This window comes from Hesperophylax consimilis, chromosome 23 (genome assembly GCF_061612785.1).
Source record: "Hesperophylax consimilis isolate HC1 chromosome 23, BYU_Hcon_1.0, whole genome shotgun sequence".
NCBI lineage: Eukaryota > Metazoa > Arthropoda > Insecta > Trichoptera > Limnephilidae > Hesperophylax > Hesperophylax consimilis.
Window position 1 is genome coordinate 17,960,685 of NC_142858.1, and position 21,702 is coordinate 17,982,386.

Below are 21,702 nucleotides of genomic sequence, written 5' to 3' on the forward strand. Positions count from 1 at the left end.
GAATGTTTGTAGTGGTGAAAATCAAATGTTACAGAATTCATGTTTTCAAATTAATAAATTATATTACTCCATTAAATTTTTATTATTGTTGCTTTCGAACTAGTGTCGGAAGTAAATTATTTAAAGTACTGGAAATTTAATATTCCATCTCGTGAAACAACACAGAGATGTGTTCTTGAAATTTACTGTCTGCTTTGCAAATCATTCAGGTGTTGTAACTGAAAACAATCATTATTATATAATTATGGTTGGAGGGAAAATATTTTGTATTCCAGATTGAAAGAGCAGTTTTGAACTAATGCTTAATTTTTTTGTAGGGAATAATATTGTAAAGCTTTTCCTATTATTCTTCCAGTAGCAGTTTTTCTTTTTAGTTATTCGTTTCCACTTGACTATTGGAAATTCATTTATTTGCTGTAGGAGTTGAACACAACTAGCGCTATCTACAAATGCTGCTAAAAATTAGTGATAGAAGACTTAATTAGTATGTTTTCGACTACTTGAATAAATTATTATGGATTAATTAATTCTCTTGGGTGAGAAAGGACTATTGGGAGACACACAACAATTTGGGAGGCGGGTATGGGTACCGCCGCCTCGGACACATTTGTTTGGTGACTTAGCAGGGGCGCACAGGTTCATGGGGTGAGGTTTGTCTAGGTCTTGACGGCGGATGGATCTGCCCACCAACTGCGTGACAGGTGGGATCGGATGAGGCCAGTTGATGGAGACGCTTTTTGACGTCTTTATTCAGACTCTCTCGAACCATCGCCATGTATCGCAGTGGGAGGGATGTATTAAAACATCGCTCCTGGACATACTGACCTCCAGAATCATACCCTTTTCCTTCCCAGAACTTCCTATCCTTCCTTTCCTTAAAACGACCCTCCACACAGCAGCCACAAATATGACATAGGCATGAGGGAAATTATTTTCCTCAGGGCCTCCTGTGTGGGGTTAATGTAAAAAATAGAACAAAGTAATTATTTGTTATTCTCGTTGTTTCTTTCGCACTTGAATTATTTTATTTTGAAAAGAAGAAACGCTGCCAGTTTTTAAAACAAATAAAAAATAATTTCTTACATAGTTATGTTTTACTTGATTGATTCCTTATTTATTTTTAGTGCACTCTTTTGGGCTGGTTCTTGATACTAACATTATATATATCATTTTGAAGTCTTCAATAAAACGGTTTGGGAACTTAATTAAAACTCGCATTATTATTTAATTACTTATTGTCAGGTTTTTTTTAGGGTCAAGTCGGTATTATTTTTATTTTCGTGATATTATTGTATGAAATATTAGATTTTTTCAATTATAATAGTAGAAGTATAAAAGTACTAACAATAATATTTTGCTTCAATTAGCTGATACAAAACCACCGAAACCTGCTATCAAGTCTTCTACCCTTCCGCGGATGTCTTCACAAGGTAGGTTCACACTTTGAAATGCATTTTATTAAAAAAAAAAATCACACAACTAGTAATGCTGTTTCTTTAGTAAAAAAATGTTAAAATCTGGACATGAATCAGGAAAATTCTTTAGTAGTTGGGCTGTTTCTCTGTCAAGTTAGTTTTTAATTACCATTTTATATAATAATCATTGTTTATTTCAAAGCCTTCAGAGGCTATATTAATTGTTAAGCTATGGGCACATTATTATTAGGCACACTGCATGTGAGTGCAAAATATTTCACTAAGAGGTGTCGGAATTAATTTTATTTACATAGCTATTAAAAAATCCATTACGACGGATCTATCATTTTTTTAATATAAATTTAAGTTGTAATATTATTATCCTTTTAGTATAATCACTACGTGATCCTGGCTGTTATGTTTATAAGTATTCTTAATTAACGACAGGCTTATACATGTTTTTTGGATGAAAAAAGGGTATATTCAAAATAAAAAACTTTTACACACCCTCACAAATTTACAGGAACAATCAATAAATTTTATCAAACAAACAATTGCTTACTTTCTAATATTTTTAATGTACAGTGTTAACATGCATAAATCTAAAGATAACATAAAAAATAATAATGGATCCCAGTCCAAGCAAAACAGCCACTATGCAAAATACGGGACGATTTGTTTCACAAAATCAAGAGACATTGATTTTTTTCTCCATGTTCCTGAGGAAGAACTCTGGTATTGATAGGGTTAACACAATCAATTTCTTTAACTTGACACATAATAAACTGCACTTTGACTTATTCCCTGTCAACTTCTAGTATAATAATGTCAATGACTAAGTTATAAAATACTTCCCCAGAACGCGACCGCTTGAAGCCTGTCCCTCCGCCGAAGCCCAAAGCCCTAGTGACTGTCACGGGCGTGGTTCCTGCTGGCGTGGTCGCCATTCCGTCTCAACCCCTCGAGTACTTTGCTCATCTGAGACAACTGCATAGGAGATGCAAGGAGATTCGATCTGAGGTGAGACTATTCTACAGTAACTGCAAGTTATCCCAAGCTAATGCCGAGTCACTATCCTCTCTTGTTCACTCGTCTGGTGTCAACCTGGCATAAGAGATTGGATTTTTTGATAGAAGGTTGCACAAAGAAACACTAAATCCTCGGTTAGGAAATCATCCCGCTCACCAATATATATGTATATGGGAATCAATAGCAGCGGTTCACTTGTCATGTCGACGGAATGCGTGTCTGACACGCTGCGCCGCCAATGCGCCACACTCATCCTGCCCTGCGTACAGTGGCTAGTTGACGCCTGTATGTTATGGTGAAAGCACCATTCAATGAATCCCTTACTATTCTAAGATTTGTTAATTGATGCTGTGCAGAATGACAGCGCATTATACAATAATAATGAAAATGGAAAAATTCCCTCGTTGTTAGAGTGAATGGGATGAATTCTGAACCATTTCTTAAGTCTCACGCACTTCGATTGATACTGGTTATTTTGGACATATAACTCTATTCTTACTGAGCTTTTTTGACTATTTTATTTTATTTATAAATATTTGGAAAACTAATGTTATGTATTATTATCTTTGAAAGTTCACAGCATTTATTTTTCTAGTACCTTTTTCGTTTTTATGTAATAATTCAAGAACTTTTTATTATTTTCAGATGCGTAATCTCCGCCGGATGACTTTGGCCCAGGCCCACACCATGCGGGACCTGATTTGTGACACATTCGTCAAATTTAAAAATGCGACTATGAGCGGGGGGGACTTCAACTTTCATGAAGATTCTGTGAGTCCGGGATTGGTTAGCCGTCATCTTTTTTACCTAACGCAATACATTATATACAGGGTTTTCAAATAAGAGGTGTTATTTTGAATAGCCCGCTATTTCGGTAGATGTTACTTTTGAAGCTGTCATTTTTTGACATTTGACAAGTAGAAACTACGCCATTAATAAAAATGGAAAGATACACACTTCAACAATGCATTGAAATTAGTAAAATACACTTGAGTGAATCAAATGCAAATCATCTTGAGTGATGAGGCCCATTTCCACCTCGGTGGCTTCGTCAACAAGCAAAATGGTCGCATCTGGGGCTCGGAAAACCCAAGAGTTATTCTTGAAAAGCCTCTCTATCCTCAACGTGTGACTGTTTGGTGCGGTTTATGGTCCAGCGGAGTCATTGGACCTTACTTTTTGGAAAATGAGGCTGGAGCAACAGTCACGGTGAATTGATTGCGCTATCGAGAGATGATTAATGAATTTTTATGGCCGGAATTGGATGGTATTGATCTGGACAACCTTTACTTTCAACAAGACGGCGCTACTTGCCACACAAGCAACGAAACCATTGATCTTTTACGATTGAATATCAAAATAACACTTCTTATTGGAAAACCCTGTATAAAAACAATAGTTCACTTGTTGGGGTTCACCATCTCTTGATATGCTGTTAAAAAGCTGTTCATAGGATAATGTGTACTTTCGATTTCACCATCACTCAATAACGCTATACTGTAAAATAAAATTCAAGTTTGCTGTACTGTACTCGAACCTTTAATATGTATGTATAAATGTAACCCATATTCTATAAAAAAAAATTTTTTTTTAATTATCAGGTAAGTTAGCTGAGTTTTCTTCCTATTGCACATATTTTCGAAAAAATTTGACAGCAGAGCATAAGAGCATTACACATAAAATGTATACTTTTTCCATTTTCGATTTCATTGAGGATTTTGCCATAATTGAAGAATAAAATATGTCGACGCACATGACAGGGCTGCAGCAATGCAAAAAACACGAGTTCTATGTTTTTTGTAATTTTCTAAATTGAAAAAATATTCTAAAGGAAGTATTGGAGAACCGAAAACTGCTGTACTATGCTAGAGTGTCGTTTTATTATTTTGACATCTCTGATTCCATGGAATTCACAGAAACAACGGAATTACACAGACAGGTTTTGCAGCAGACGGTATAAGGTTTGAAAAAAGCAATGTTATCAAAAAAAGTTAAACAATAACTATCTTTAATATGGGAGATTGTAAACTGTGGTGAAATGTTCGCCAGTTTATCAACATGTTACCTTAAGTTATAGAATAGTAGTTATGAATTGACAGCTTATCAAGAGGATGGTGAAATACCCCCTACACCTTCTGAACCTTTATAAATAAATCAAATGGGACTTTTATATAATTAAAACCTAAAGTAAATTGATTTATTACATTTGAATATTTAAGGGAAATATATTATGATCTAATCTTTTTATCTGCTAGCTCCGACTGGCTCAGGAGGAAGAAGACTACAAGCAAGAAATGCTGAAATTGGAAGCAGATCTGTGTGACTTGGAAAACACGGTTGAACATCTGAGGGGCAGCGTCATTCATAGGTATTATTCTGGATTAATGATTTATTGGAATTTTGCACAATAATCATAATTTATCAACTATAACTATCAAACTTAATTAAAAAAATTATATCTGATTAACATTTTCATGGAAAGCATATTTAGACAATGAGACGAATTAACTGAAAAGACTGAATAATAGAAAGAATTTTGGATTCAGATACTCATTAAAGTTTAAAAAAGCAATTTGTCATACTGTAAAGTTGATTATCGGAAAGTCAAGAAAAAAATTGACCCATATTAGAAGCACTGCACCGTCTCTACCGAAGTTACTTGCTGAAATAGTGTTTCGGTAGTCAATTTAGTAAGAGGCAGACTTGATAACAGAAGAATATGATTTGTTGACCCTTTATTTAGCAATAATTATATTCTTATCTGTAATGCACTCCTTATATAACGAGGTAAAAGGCAGATGAACTTACAAGAGTGAATTGGCATACCTACAGCAAAAAATCCATAAATTTTTTATTTCCTTCATCCATAAAAACACTCATATACAGATCGTAAGATCACAAAATGAAGCACATGCTCTTATTATGTTTGTACATATTTCTGTTTAGTTGGCCCGTGCACCGTAGTGAGTAATATCGTAGAATTTCGGTCTGACCTTGTTGATACTTTGTGAAATTATTATAATGTTTATTTTATTATTTTTTTACTGCCCTGGTTAATCCGCAACCTGATTAATGGGACCCTGGAAATTCTAGTGACTCTTCGGCGTGTGTATTGTGAGTGTTTTATGAACTTTGTAAAAACGGCTTCACGCATCGTAAGGTCACATTGATCACTCAAATAATTTTAGACTTTTTATATTTGAAAACTGAAGGAGAACGCCACATATATATATAACTCAAAAATATTTTTATAATTCTGCGCTAAGTTCATTAAAAAGTTTTTTTGTTGTTTACTGCCACTTTACATGAAGCATAGAACATTGCTATAGTGGGGAAATAGCATATGTGCAAACAAAAACGTTCTATGATTGATGTTTAATCATCACGAAGATGGTGAAAAAGTTATGAAAAAACACCATCTTAATTAGGATAGATAGCTTAATGCGATTAAAAGAACAATGTCGGGTTCATCCCTTCTCTTTCTTGCAATCAAAATTCTTCCATTTCAGATTCTGAAATCGCAATAACAGTTGTTGAAAATTTACAAATTAACTTTCTTTGCTCGCACTTACATTTATGTCTCCTCTTCTACGCCCTTAAATATTTCGTAAAAATAGGTAATAGCGGCAAAATTATAACCAGTTTTTAAGTATGACTTGTAAAGTGATAATGAAGTTTGGCCAACAGCAACCGGAAGACTCGCGTGAACATGCTGGACGTGGAGCGGATGGCCCTCATTCTATCCAAGAGCAGCAAGACCGTGGCTGATCTGAAGGTTCGCTTCCCCTCACTGCATGAGGGCATGAAGGGCATGCTGGGAAACGAGATGGAAAAGGTAACAGTACTAGAATATCTTAATAATTACAAAGAAAGTCACAGCATGTCACTGGTAAACCAAGTGCAGTTTTATAATGAAGTTCCACTGGATGGACCCACTGATCCATGGTGTTACAATGTTGGGAGAAAAGAAGAAAAAAAGAAGAAGAGAATGAGGAAGGTTAGAAAATATCTGACTATGACAAGACCAATGTTTTCAACCTTTTTTCACCCATGGCATATTAAAGTTCTTCCCAGAATTAGATACATATACAATTTTTACATTATTTTATTTTATTTAATAAATATGCAGAACATAGTAACTAAAACTTTTTCTATACTTACCACAGGTTTTTCTCAAATTGGGACAATTTCTGCACACTGAAACAGGCATAGCCAAAACAATCATTTTATTTCTTATAAAGATTAATAACGAAAAGAAAAAACCCACAGGGGAGAAAATCATTCTAATGTTCTAAATGCAGACAATTAAAACTATCAGATGATATTCGATTATTTTTATTCAATGAACAAAGTGAACCTTTTCCGATCAGTTTGAGATACCTCGGGAGATTTTCGTATTAATTTCATTCTCAAATATTTTAAGGTGGTGCGCGAGGAAAAGTTTCTGAAGGAAGAACCGGAGCGGCTGGAAATGGCTCTGCGTAGATGCAAAAAATTGACTGGGACTCTTGTCACATTGAAAAGGTAATTTATCCATGTTTTTATATAATTTTAAGGCTTTAACATTGAATTAATTTTGGAGGTAAACTGTTCATAACTATCCTAATATTATTAGCATACTTATACGGAGAAATTAGTAGTAATATTGCAGTCTAAATGCAAACACCGGTTTGCAGCAATAATCATTATTTTTTGTTTGCTGACGACATTGTGAGATTAATCTAGTCCTAGGAGGAGGACAAGAGTAGATAAAAAGTTTTGGCCATTTTTGAGGGGACGACCTTAAGACGAATCTTTCAAAGCAAGAAGAAAATATTCTTTGGCGGATGAAGTGATATTGTTGTCTGTATACGTTTGAAGAATAGAAAATAGTTGGCAATTGAAGAGGCTCCAATTAAATAAACCTCCAGGTTGAAGGAGTGTTAGAAGGCCCAAGTTTAGTTGGCTAGAAGGTGTGTAAGCAAATACCGCAGCCCTAGGAAACTGGAAATAAACAACAAGAGACCGGCAGTAATGGAGGTGTTTTCTGTATGCGGAGAATTGTATTTATAGTAAACACACACATATATATATATATATAAATATAAATATATATATTTTTTTTATTATGAATACCGCACAAGAGTGCTCCCTACCGCCTGTAGCCAGAGAGACTATGGAATTCCCATTTGCGGCACCTTGTGTGGCTGAAGGTAGTGGGGAGGGGAAGGAAGAGGGAAAAGAGAAGATGGTGAAGTACCTGGCTATTCAGATCTTGTTACTTTTCATCCAATATTTCAATTCTGAATAGCGGTCTTACACCTGCGCAATACTAAGAATATCTTCCATTCTAGAACATGCTGCAAATGTACCTTATATTATGTTAAATGATAGTGATATACATACAATGAATCTCTCTTAAGAAGTTTTCCAAGGGACCGGAAAAAAAAACTTCTTAAGTGGGATCCAATTTTTTAAATTACGATTTTTTTCTAGCATTATTCGTTATTATCCAACAGACCAAAACGTAAATCGGGAGAAATAGAACTTTAAAGTTTTTTTTATCTCATAATTGCATTGACGAGCAGTAGCCGGTGAATGCTATTAGTGCATCAAGTAGGTCATCAATCGTTAGTTATGAGATGGAGCCTATGTATTCATAATTATTGTAAAGCACCCTTGTAATTATTTTACGCTAAAACGGCGCTATGCAAAGTTTTAAAATATTATTATTTTTATCATACGGCATATAACAATGGCCTAGCGCACACGTGTTGAGTGGATTTTGAAAATTCTATTTATAAGAATAAGAACAAAAATTATGGAGAATATATGCTTTTTATCGATTCTAGATGAAATAAGTACATAATGTAAATTTTCCACAAAACATCTAATTACAATGTAAGTAATTTTGATTAATGCTTCACAAAACACGTAATTGTTTTTACTCAAAACTGCTCTTAAGGGGGGGCTAGGGTTTTAAATTTTTTTTTTTTGCATTTTTTAATTTTTTTTTAAATAAATGCTTAATATGTTAAGAATATTGTGTTCAAATTTCAAGTTGATTGGAGCAAAATTGACGAAGTTACGAGTATTTTTATACCTGTCGGATTTTAATCCCTACCCGACCATACGTATAAGCCGAGCAGAGCAGGAAGCTGAGAAACAAACTAAAGAAGGCAGGATTCGTCGTAGACAGGAGCAAAAAGGTGCTTTAGACATCATGGATGATAGCAACATCCTTTATGGACCTGGCATTGATGATTCAGTGTGAGGTAAGCCGATAAAATTTGCTTATAAACGTTTAATACCAGATTTTTTAGTGTTCAAAACTTTATAGCGTTTTTCCCACAACTCACGTTTTCAAAGTCGGTGACCGTCATAACTTCAAAACTACTGCACCGATCCTTTTGAAAATTTGAAAACTATTTTTGTACATAATTTACGAGGTAACGCTGGAGAGTTTTTCAAATTTGTTAATAATTATTATTTTACAATAACAAATTAGCCAATTTTTTTCACTAAAAATAGCGTTTTCCCTTCAAAGTGTTCCAAAAAAGTGAAAAATTAAAATTTCGAAAAACTCTCCCAGCTTTACCTGGGAAAAAATATTATCTAACGAATGAACTTTGATTTTTTGATTTCAGATGACCCAGCACCGAGTTATGAGGGGCACCGCCATTCTGCTTTTTTTTGAGACACGTCCGAATAATTGCTGCCATTGCCGTGTTTTTTAATATTTCTCCGTGAAAATTTTATACAACATTCTTTAAATGTCATACTTTACTGTCCTATTAGATTTAATAAAGAAATTTTAACTGTATTGTCACAAAAAATTCACAAAAAAATGCCTTTTTTCGTACGAATTAACCCTAGCCCCCCCTTAACACATGTGTTTGCTAGGCCACCGATAAGCAGCAGCTTCAGTAATGGTTTCACTGTAATAATAAAGCACTTTGAAAGATTTTGGGTGATTCTGACCGTTATAATGTTTTGCAGACTGGCCAGTGTACAAGAACAGCGCCTGCCCTGCGACGGGCGCATGTCCCCCGACCTGGACGATCTGGAGCTCGAGGACCTGCACCCCCATGAAAACACTCACAACAAGGTAAGACACCTTAGCCAGCTTACCTTATTAGTTACCACCAAAGTAATTAATCAACTAATTCTAAATTATAAACTAGATTTATGTAACCGATTAGTATGTAATAAAAATTGCAGGTAACTGAGATTTTGCCAAATAAAATTGATGCTTCTATTTAATTTTGAAAAGAAGTTACGTAAAATCATAATTTCTAATAAATAAAAAGATATAATTTGTGTATTGAACGATAAATTTCTGATTTATGTGTTAGATTATACAAAAAACATTGTTTTAGGGTTACAATATTCGAATAGGAGGTATTTCACTAAACATATTGGTTTCATGTGAATGATCAATATTAAGTTATTTATTAATGCTTTATTTCACATTTTTTTCTGAGTGCATCACTGCTTCAACACAGCAAAGTATTTCTGCAGTGGCAATTTGGTTTAAGGAAATGTGTGCAGAAATTTAGTACAGTTAAAGCTGCCTTTACACTTGTAAGTTTTTTCCTGTAAGTTGCTCACGTAAGCGACTTACGACAAATTTACGACACTATAAGTCACTTACCGTAATTTATACCAAGTTACAGAAGTTTTTTTTACGTAAGTTTTTGACAGGTCTGATCGCTCACGCGGGAATTTACGGCTCTCTCACAGGCTTATCAAAACAGATTGATACGTTTAGACGCTTACCGTAAGTTTTGACGTCACTGTCTGGATGGTAAAACAGAAATCTGCAACACTGACAGTAAGATGCGGTCTTTCCGCCGTTGCTCCTCGGGACTTGTTTACTTGACGCCATGAACAGCTTTATGAAATAATACACTGCAATAATCTATGGAGACTAACATAACATTATTTATCATTGACACAATGTCATGTTTAAAAAATGCCTGTGTAAATGTGTGATAATGATTCTAGTATTCGACTTCACGAACTGATGGATCAGCTATCAAACTTCACAACACATTAATATCTCCAATGAATGCATACAAAAATGCAATATAAGAATACACAGAAAACATTACCTGATGCCAAAAATCGAATAGTCACCATTAATTTTTCTAACTAACAAACTAACCATCACATCGTTTCCCGCAGGGGTAGACTGAGAAAACGGACCGCCAAACAACTCGGTCTTGGCAAACACTTCTTGCCTCATTCACATTCATACATTATCTAATACATACTCTTCTATTATTCTGACTCTTGACATGGCCTGACTCAAGTATCTGATTCACTTGGTCGTGCCATGTCTTCCTCGGTCGTCCCCGACTTCTGCTACCATTCACATTTGCATCGTATATTCTTCTTAAACTCCTTTCTTCGCTCATTCGCTCTACATGCCCAAACCATCTAAGCGTCCCTTTCTTGATCTTACTCATTACGCTTACATCAGCCTTCTACTCTTTGCGGATCTCCGCATTTCTTACACGATCGTACATGGTGTTACACACATACGCCTCAGGAATCTCATTAATTTTTCAGCTGGTGAAATAGCATTCCGAAAACGAATATCATTCTTTTTTAATTAGCGGTCCAATCATTTCCAATATGTATTAGAAGTCAGTTGCTATAATTTGGATAAAATTAAAGAATTTTTGTTGATCCTCAATTCTTAATTCTGCCGTTAAACGAACGAAAGCCCCATCAGTACTTCTTCTTTGAAGCCAACTCCTAATCCAACACACTCTGCGGGCCCATACGTTTTTGTTTGACAAAATTGTGCATATTATCGCAGCGGCAATCCGTTGTGTGCGGAAATGGGTATTATATGGGGATCCATGATCTAACCATAAATAAATAAATCCCTGTTATCAAATATTACTAACTGACAGCTGTCAAAGTAGGCGGCAACGCGTTGTCATCAGGAAGCCATCTTACCAAAAATAGAATTACTGGTGTAGCGGTCTCTGTGAGAAGTTCGTAAATTAAACTTCCAAACAACTTCCGTGAGCATTATTTACGATAAGTTGGACGCATATGTAAGCGCTTCCGTGAGTAACTTTTCAAAAATTTACGAAAGTTGTAAATTTTACTTACAAGTGTAAACCCAGCCTTATAATAGAAATGACAGGTTACTGGAAGTATTATTATTTATAGGCCAGTACAATTAGCGATTCGCGATCGAAGTAATTCCGGTAGTCCCAATTTTTTTATATGTTATATAAACTGATCTCCTGATGTAAAATCTGAGTTCTCGCGCCGCCATTTTGAAAAAAACTGGCCGAAATCGGGCCAAAATCTAGTTTTTCCCAAATATCTCATTTCCAATGCAAATTTCGGCTAAAGTATCTTAACAAGAATAATAGAACATAAAATAACCTACAACTTTTGTAAAAACAAATTTCTTCTATCTCTAATAGGTACCGAGGTAGAAAGTCGTAAAGGTGCGTATATTTTTGAAAAAACAAGTTTTTTGCGCGACTAGGTTTGGTTTTTTATAAATACCTCGTTTCCAGTACAATTTTGTGAAAAATTTATTGATAATAATTTTGTAGAAAATAAAATTTGGTTAAAGAAATAGGTATACAATTTATATTTTTTATCTCTATTACGTATCCAAACTCTAATCCACCAAAACCAGGCCAAAAATTGAAACAGAGGTTAGGTGTTTTAAACTTGGCATTCTTGATTTTATTTTTCTTTAACAATTATTGTTCTAAGAACATATACGTTGACAACAATCGTCATGCCTGTGTCAGACCTAGCAATAAATATAGTAGATAGACTATTTCAGCATATCGGTCGCCATACATTCCCAATGGGAAGACCACTAAAATTGGCCAAGCCACTACATTTGTGGTCGCAGCTTGGTCTGACATGCCTATCAACGTAATCACAACATGCATTTAAGATTATTTATACAATTAAGATGATAAGGTACATAAAAAAGATAAAAAATTGGTATTTTCGTAAAATTAACATTTATTGACATTCTTTTCTTTATTAGTTAAGTTGTCAGTATAACAAAAAATAAAATTAATGGTAGATCAGTTTAGACAGAAGTACGAGCCCTTGACTATAGTTTCTTACTTCTGGCCCTGAATAGCTTCTTCATCTGTCTCATCACCCAAATTTGTTCCGACTGGGTCATCATATTCATCGTCATCGTCATCAACAAAGGCTTCTACAGCATTCTCGCAGGAGTTGCCATTGCAATGAATGCAGAGTAGGGAACATTTCAAACCCGACATTCTGCAGGTGCACTTTCCAGCGCAACCTTTTTTCCATTGACATGATATGAAGTTCAGCAAGGCCTGAGGTGCAGCTTCCTTCAACATTGTTACTGGAGTAAGTAACCCAACAGCATCCTTTTTCCACCCCCATTCAGTCGGATCTTTATCGTGACCAAGCCAAGTCTGCACTTGCAAGTATGTTCTTGAAGCGTCTTGCTGGATTGCATCTTTGGTGGGTGGTAGCCTGGATAAATTGAATTTGTTCTTATTTACTCCTTTGACAAAAATGATGTACCTTAAATTTTCCAAATTTTATTTCTCGTTGCCGCCATACAAAAGTGCAAATAGTTGTTCGGTAGCCAAAGTGATTGTTTCTGTCTTTGCTTTTGGGTCTTGAAATACACGAACAAGTTCATTCACTGAGTGGTTCTTGAGAAGAATATTACAAAATTTGTGTTTGCCTTGACCGAACGGAGCTCCAGTTGTATCGCAACCTTATGGCATGAAGGAATAAAATGTTTTCAACTATTTCAATGTGTTTAAAACATTTGTTCGAGTACAACGCGTTAGGTGATTTACCTTTTCCAAATTTTTGGTAATATACGTTGGGAGGTGAGAGAGCTAAGAGGAGTACCAGCAGATCAATATCCTGACCAACGATTATGACTACATCATGTTGAGATGACAATAAATTTGCTGTGTTCACTATGGGAACGTCAGCATCCTCTTCAGCTTGTACTGTCGTTATGTGGGATCGTGCAAATGAGGTTCTGAGTAGGGAAATAAAACGAGACTTGTTCTTCTCATTTCCTAGAAACTTTTCCTGTGGCACTTGTGGGTGCATGCTTTCAAAAAACAAAACTTCAGCAGAAGTTGTAACTCTGGCATGCCGTGCTCTTTCCACCCCTTTAGCGCTTTTCTTTTCCATGGAATCTGGGTATCCATCGAATACCACTACTGCATTGGATTCATAATGATTTTGTACATACCTGACATATTGCTGGAAAATTACTGAAAAAGGTTGAGCACAACCCCATACAACTTTGTGCAGTAAATATCCTCCATCAATTACGTGTATTTTACTGCTTCCCAGTTCTGTATTATTTGGTAGAGGGTTGAATGATGAATAAAATATAGACTTCGTTCCTTTGCGCATGCCTTCCTCTGAGAAAAGAGACAATGGTACAGGAGAGAGTTCATATTGAATAGCATTAATGGATCTATTGCCATAGTCACACCCTGATTTTTGACACTGCTGGTCACCGCCGCAAGAGAAACTATCGCATCATTACGTTTTAAGTGTAGGTTTCCAAAGTTCTGGTTGATAACTTTAGACATAGCTAATTTCCCCATCTTTTCAGCCACGTGACAAGTGACTTTGCGATCCCCGATTGTGCCACTGCTAATAGACATAATCACGTTTGTTTTAGGCAAGCAAACCAATCAATGAGAGTTTGAACGTCTCGATCATCCCTCTTAATTCTTGTAGGCCTCATCTCTACATGTTGCTCTGACGTTTCTGATTCAATCCCACAGAATGACTCGATACCCTCACAAATGTTATGCAGATAAACGAATCCGGCAGTCCAACGAAGGATGGAACTGTCTGTGAAGGGAACCGAAAGGGAGGAGTAGAAGGGTGGGGGGGTAGCCCCCCCCATACCGAAGTGCCCTCTAGTAAATTTATAGATGTATGTATTTAAAAATGCAAACAAAAATCTAATAACGTGATAATAAACCGTGATAGATTTTCTGTGCGTACCTACCTAAATTTGTTTATTCTTTATATCGGTAAAAATAACTATTTTAACATAAAAATTGCAAAGCTTTTTTTGAAATTTTATATTCTACAAAATTTGTATCAATAAAATTTTCATGAAATTCCACTGGAAACGAGGTATTTATAAAAAAACAAACCTAGTCGCGCAAAAAACTTGTTTTTTCAAAAATATACGCACCTTTACGACTTTCTACCTCGGTACCTATTAGAGATAGAAGAAATTTAATTTTTCAAAAGTTGTAGGTTATTTTATGTTCTATTATACTTGTTAAGATACTTTAGCCAAAATTTGCATCGGAAATGAGATATTTGGGAAAAACTAGATTTTGGCCCGATTTCGGCCAGTTTTTTCAAAATGGCGGCGCGAGCACAGGTGCGCCAAGGTCGGAAACTCAGATTTTACATCAGGGGATCAGTTTATATAACATATAAAAAAATTGGGACTACCGGAATTACTTCGATCGCATCCCCCTTTTTGGCGCTAATTGCACTGGCCTATTATGTGTAAAGCAGTTTATCAATTACATTACTTATACAAATTTTCCAATTGAAGTCTCTAATAAAACCGAGGAAATCTCAGGAAAGATTCTTCAATAGTGATATTTTGAATCTCCATCTTTGATTATATACCTACATTCTATGAACCAAGGTTATTGTTATGTAGATATCTTTCTTAGATCGAAAATTCGCATTTTTTCATTGTGGAAAACCTTTACAAAATTTATTTAATTATCACTCCTCTCCATTCATTTTTAGTTGTGCTTTTATGACATTAAAATAATTGATTTAAATATTTTAACAATATTCATAAATTATGTTGAAATATAACAATATTTATAATTATTATTTTAAATATTGACCTAATATATTAATGTCATGAAACCAATTGCATGTCGTTTCTTGTTATTCATTTAAATAAATATTTTTTGTTGCTGTTTCACATTGATTCTTCAGAATATGTAATTTTTTATTAATTTTATTATTAAATATTATTACCTGTTTATTTATTTTTTACTTAAATTTTATATTACGTAGGAAGTAAATATTTTTATAAATAGCACAGTTTAATAAAAATAGGAGAAAATTAAATATACTGTGGTATATTTAGGAAATCAGGCATCTTTGGCACTTAAGAAAATATTCACGTAAACACACCACCATATCAGCACCTTAATGTTTTCATTATTACAAAAATGTTCAATATTGAAATACCTTACAAAAATTATTTAATAAATATTTTTTTACCAACATATTTAAAATAAACATTTCAAAAATGTGTCATACAATCTAAAATGCATGGTTAATCCACTCACAAGTACACTAAGGGCCAGTTGTTCCACAGAACAAATAATCAAAATTAAAAGTTCATATTCAAGTTCTGTGAAAGTTCTATTAAATTTCTGTGAAACAACTGGCCCATAATGGAATAGTAAAAGAACTCGAGTAAAACTTTCACAGAACTCGAATATTTATTAGCTTTGAAATTTTGACGAATAATTCTTAAAGTTCTGTGAAATAACTGACCCTATGCAATCTTAACCAACCCATTTGAAGGGAATGGTAGTTTCTCTGAATTCAAATAATAAAATAGTAACATTCACAGCATGGTACTTAATTTCCTAGTTATTTCACACTAAAGTAGTTAGAAAGCTTTTAAGATCCTACAACAAAACTAGCGCACTAAATTAGAGCCACTCACTCGCCCAGAAGTTACCCCAGTCCAGTCTCAGGAACTCATCCAAGGAAACGTTGAACTAAGGGAGTCTTTATTTTATAGGCTTTTATATTATTTCCTTCATTTTTACTTTTCCTTATACCACCTTATTTTAAAACCAATTATATTTATTTCTGAATGATTCTACATATACGAATGTGTAGCATAATATTTTAAAACCCCTTAAACCCTGGCACTCTATTTATTGTACAATTAAAATGAACAAAATGCCAATTTTCGCTATGTACTTATCCTTTTTTCTGGATTTTTTCATAGAATCCAGTCTATTAGGATTTTAAAATTTTATATTTAAAATATAAATTTAACTGAAAATGTATGTTTTTATTATTATGTCCAGAGATTGTTTTACACTGAGCATCACATATTTACTTTAAAATATAAAAATGACTATGTTATGTAACATTGGCTAGGAACGAGCTATCATAAAAATATTCTTCTTAATTTTTCTAAGTACTTTTTTCATCATTTCCATTTATTCTCATTACATATTTGAGATAATATATCTCAGATACAGAACAAAATTAAATCATGTTCATGACAGGAACACAGAGATTTTTAAAAAGTCAGAAGATATATCCTTTTAAAATGTATTGAAATAAAACAGACAGTACAACGTAGGTTAGTTTATATATAAATGTAAGTTTTAAAGATTAGGGATATTTTTAGGCCGCAGTCGCATGGCGTAACTTTGCACTTGTGGTGAGCTGAGAATGCTGATGGTTCAATTGCTGCCTCACCACTTACGCTTGCACTATTAATACTTAAAAGGATTCACCACTACTTTCACCAATTGGCATTAAGTTCGATTACTGTTTTATAGCATCTTGCTGATGCTGATAAGATGTTTCCTCCAATTCAGTAACAATTGAATTTGACTTATTTTGTTCCTAATGTGTAGAACAAGGTTTGTATACTCAGTGCTCACTCCTTTGCCTGAGAGCCCGGTGTTTGGGTGGAATGACCAAGCCGAGTGACCGATGTTCCCCGAGGCAAGACCAGCAGCTCGCCTTCTTGGCTCTCACCAAGAGCTACTTTATGCCATGTGATTGCGACTCATTCACTCAGAATTCTTGACTTGTGTGTTTGATGGATTCTGTTATCATGAAGAATATTTTTTAAACATTCCGTTTTTGTTTTTTTGTTTCCTGTTTCCATTTGTCACCAGTATGGCTGGAAGTGGAGTGCCAATTTCAAGGAAGCCATTTCGGTTCATGAGTATATAAAATCTATATAATAATATTAAATATTTCTATTCTTTTCATATAAACTTTTATTCATATCTATCACATTTTCATTTTTAAAGAACACCTTATAAAGCATATTCTAAATATATTTGGTATGAAAAATGTTTTTTTTTCTCTATTATGGGACAGCTGTTGTCCAAAGGGTGCCTTTTTGAAAGTAGTGCTCTTTTTACATATCTATTCAATTATTCTTGATAATCCTTTTCTTGCTTTTTCAAACTCATAATCTTCTTTCACATTTTAATGCTTATTTTTATAACTTTATTTCTGTATTTATATTTTATAAAAATTAATATACAATTTTTTTAAAGCTTTCAAAAGACAATGGTCAAAATAAATGTGGAAAAAAATTGAGTGTAAAAAACAAAATAAGCAAAAAAGTTTCCCTTTTCTTAAAATCAATCAAATAATATTAAAAAAAAACATTGAATGACCTTTAAATAAAATAATTTCTGTTGAAGGGCATCTTTCGGTCACAACACCAAAATATATTTTGTAAATGATCTTTATTTGTTTATAAGTGTGTACTTCTTTACCTCTTTTTTTCAAATTGGCTGTTCCTTTCGTCCTGCACAATTGCAATACTCATTTTATAGCTGTTCAGCTAATTGAAAGATGGACTTTGCTGACATTGATCAATCCCAGATATCCTAACACTCATTTTCACATCAGATGGATTTCACAGTGCTGAATAATTATAGGTAAACTGGTATAGTATAGAAAATTACATAACCCATATCATTGGTGGAACAAACACTTTGCAAGTCGAGGTAATTTCTTTGGCAGGGGAGAATAGTATGAAATAATGAGTGTACACCTACAAACAGAACAAGCACGGTATGATATATTCACGTCCAGTACTTTTATTGACACCCAATTTACAAAGAACATTCATTTTAGAAAATATGATTATATTAATTTTTTGTTTCCTTCTCTATTGGTATGGAAATCGATTAGAACCAATTGGGCTTTTAATAAATTAAACCTGCATTTATTAATTTAATTCTACATAGTGCACTATTAGAAAACCCATTAAAAATAATACAATTTGTTACTCTTATTTAGCAATACTGTAACCATTAAAGCTTTTAATTTAATCCTGAGTATTGAATATTTGTTGTTAAACCAGTCTTTTCTACGTTTACTTGAATGTACAATTTTATTTTACAATCTCTCTTTCAATTAGAACCTCTTATGAACGTTAAGACAGCTATAAAATAACAATATTGCACAAATTTGGCTAAAAAGTATCCACTCAAAATTTACCCCTCGTGCTCCACTGACGGTAATTGGCAAATCCTAAATTATTATACACATCCGACATTTTCAACACTAATTGTTAGTGGTATGTTATATTATTATGTTTTTAAACATGATATTGACTCACACAAGAAAACCAAAAATCTCCTCTTATTTGACTAAAATTGATATTTGTGAGAATGTTATCTGCCTTTACTTCAGTCATTATAACTTAACGCAGTTCCTGTAAGATGATGTTATGTGCCGTCAAAATCATTTTTAAGTGTATGAAAAACCTCTAGTGGACAAATACGATTATCATAATCAGCATTCTTCATATTTATTTTTGTTAATCGTTTCTCCTGCTTCAGTGCCATTAATTTATTAAAAAAAATCACAAGTTAACTGTTGTAACATTTGGTGATATGTAATGGTAAAAACTCATATCGTGTTTTACCATTAAAGGTTTTTAACTTTCTGACTCATGTTTAAGAGCTTTTGATATTTATTATAGGCATGATATGTATAACACATGGCATGGTATGTAATCTATGTAATTCCAGTTAATCTTTTGTGTATAAAGCAGTGCTCGGCAACCTTTTATGACCCATGATATAAATTAATCGATAAATATATGCACATATGATATTGTTTAATATACACATAATATATCCATTACCACTTTTTCTACAATTGGGAATATTTCTCAAAAAAAATCTACATCTTTCTCAACAAGGGAACCTCCCAATGACAAAGGCATAGCAAAACTATTTTAATATTAAAAAAAAAAACTTTGGTGTTCACACTGAAAAAAACCTTTCTCACATTTTGACTTCAGTTATTCAATTTCAAAATAGTGTATTTGCAAAGGCACTTTTGAACCCACAGTGAAAAAAATTAACCCTGTATTCGTACTATGAGTGCATATTTGTGTAGGTACACAAAAGTCTTACTTATCGTCGATAAACTAGGGTCACATTTGAAAAAACCATCCTAACTTTCCGAATGCAAACTATTTGTGTTAATTGCTATATAGTATTATGATTGTAGCATTATTTGGGCACAGAACTTGTTCTGTAGTTTTCGCAGTGGTGTTTTTTAAGACTTTTCTTCCTTCACTATGGTGCGATGCCGCGGCACACTTAGCATTAGCCCATGACAAACCAATGTGCCGAGGCACACCGGCTACAGAGCACTTTTATAAAGCAATGGCTTTAATTACAATTATTATGTTTAGGTAGAATCAAGTTATGGATATTATTTAATACATTGTTATTTAACTAATATTCTTTGTGTCTGTAGTTTTGTGTATTTAGTTTCATTTTAAATTACCTTTTAAAATTTATTTTATCTTTTTTGATTTAATTTAATCCCATATGTCCATTTTTAATTGAATTATATTACATTGAAATAGTTAACAAGACGATTCATTCACCTACTTTCTTCATTAAACACAAAATTTTAATGTTATGTTCCCCGAATAAACAAATCAAATTTGAAAACATGGACTGTTTGATTTTAATGTTGATATTTTCAGTCTCAATATGAAATAATATGACCATTAAGATCGTATTTACGCTTCCTAGTTAACACATAATATGAGCCAATAAAATAATATTCAGCACAAAAACCAAATGAGAATAAATATTGGTAATCAACAAAGAAATCTAACATCACATTTGCTACAACTCAATTCACAGTTGGAATGACATGCGCTTTAGTTCCCCGAGCCCTCGTAGCGCCTTTAGTTTGTTTTGGTGTTTCTTTCATTCTAACCCACTGCATGCATGTTTTTCTTTTTCTTTTGCATTTTGTTGTTTCAGTAAGCCCCTAACAACAGCTGCTGGCGAATCTCCGTACAAGAGTGGACGTAGCCACCAACTTGAGCTTTCCCTTTGCTAACTCTTCCCCTTCCACTTCCCACAAACTCCTCCCCCGCACAACAGACTTAACACTTTCATATACGTCAAAATTTCATTGTGAAGCTATAATAAAATTTTATTGTCATTTTGTGACTCATTAGTACCTTTAAAACTATAATTTTTTGGTATTTACGAAGAATCTACCTTTGAATGCGTTTAACATTATTTGTCAAGTCAATCTGCCACATACATTCCACATGGTTTCTAGATGCTCAACATGGTATCCTTAATTTTAAAAACAATGGTAGCTACCCATTAGGCCTTTAAATATACATTGTTGTGCCTTTACATGTTGCCAAAAGCTTTAGGGTTATTTTTTTGTAAAACTAGAGCACAATGCTATTTTTGCATAATTATTATAATAAAACCTAATCTTAAGAGAATGAAGTTGAATAATTATTGCCAGAGCCCTTTGATTGAACCCTAATCTTGGCATCTCGCATTTATGAATATCATATTTGTTTACTAGCCATATTTTATACATTTAAGATAGTTTAAACTCTGACACCAAGAGAAAAGTTTTCTAAATTGAATTAATGAAGACAATATAAAACGTATCCTGCCTACCCTTCCTTCACACCGTATTTCACTGAAATATTAAGTTCATCTTTAAATTTCAGCCTGGAATAAAATGAGGTAACTTTTTTTCAAATAATTTCACTTATTCCTTGACTTCATCCATACTTAAAATCATCCCATCAACATAACATCAAAGTCATTGTAACATTTACTTAACATTTACACGAGCAATTGAAAGGTTTTAAACATTACAAATATTCCTTTAAAATAATTAAAGTAGTGCATCTAACTTCATTCTTAAAATAAGAGATTTGATTGAATATACAATATTATTAATTTTTCACCGAACATTATGTTTATCTTCATTATTTATGCTTATCGATTGATCGCAGCTGTTTTATGTACCGAGCAAAGATATAAGTTAACTATGTTTGATCCACAATCATAAATATCCCTGTAGATATTGGCAAATTATAGTAGAATTGGATTATTTACTTCATTTTGAATTCGAGCGCTTTGTTAATTTTATTTTAATGCCTTTTTGTTTTAATCTTGATAACATTGAAGCTTCAAAG

The 21,702-nt window shown here is 33.5% G+C and overlaps 1 protein-coding gene across 14 annotated transcripts in view; it reads left to right on the forward strand.

Moving 5' to 3' along the window:
- Positions 1 to 21,702, forward strand: part of LOC149412399 (coiled-coil domain-containing protein AGAP005037) — a 408,813-nt gene that overhangs the window by 380,975 nt on the left and 6,136 nt on the right. For 7 of the 14 annotated variants that reach the window (XM_089645768.1, XM_089645776.1, XM_089645775.1 and 4 more), the window contains 8 exons: positions 1,368 to 1,430; positions 2,275 to 2,435; positions 3,090 to 3,230; positions 4,700 to 4,812; positions 5,538 to 5,558; positions 6,132 to 6,279; positions 6,868 to 6,968; positions 9,423 to 9,531. In XM_089645768.1, the coding sequence (XP_089501894.1) occupies positions 1,368 to 1,430; positions 2,275 to 2,435; positions 3,090 to 3,230; positions 4,700 to 4,812; positions 5,538 to 5,558; positions 6,132 to 6,279; positions 6,868 to 6,968; positions 9,423 to 9,531 (857 nt within the window). Of the gene's footprint in view, positions 1 to 1,367; positions 1,431 to 2,274; positions 2,436 to 3,089; positions 3,231 to 4,699; positions 4,813 to 5,537; positions 5,559 to 6,119; positions 6,280 to 6,867; positions 6,969 to 9,422; positions 9,532 to 20,509; positions 21,245 to 21,702 lie in introns of those variants that run through there. The other 7 variants (XM_089645779.1, XM_089645780.1, XM_089645771.1 and 4 more) reach the window with 7 other exon arrangements.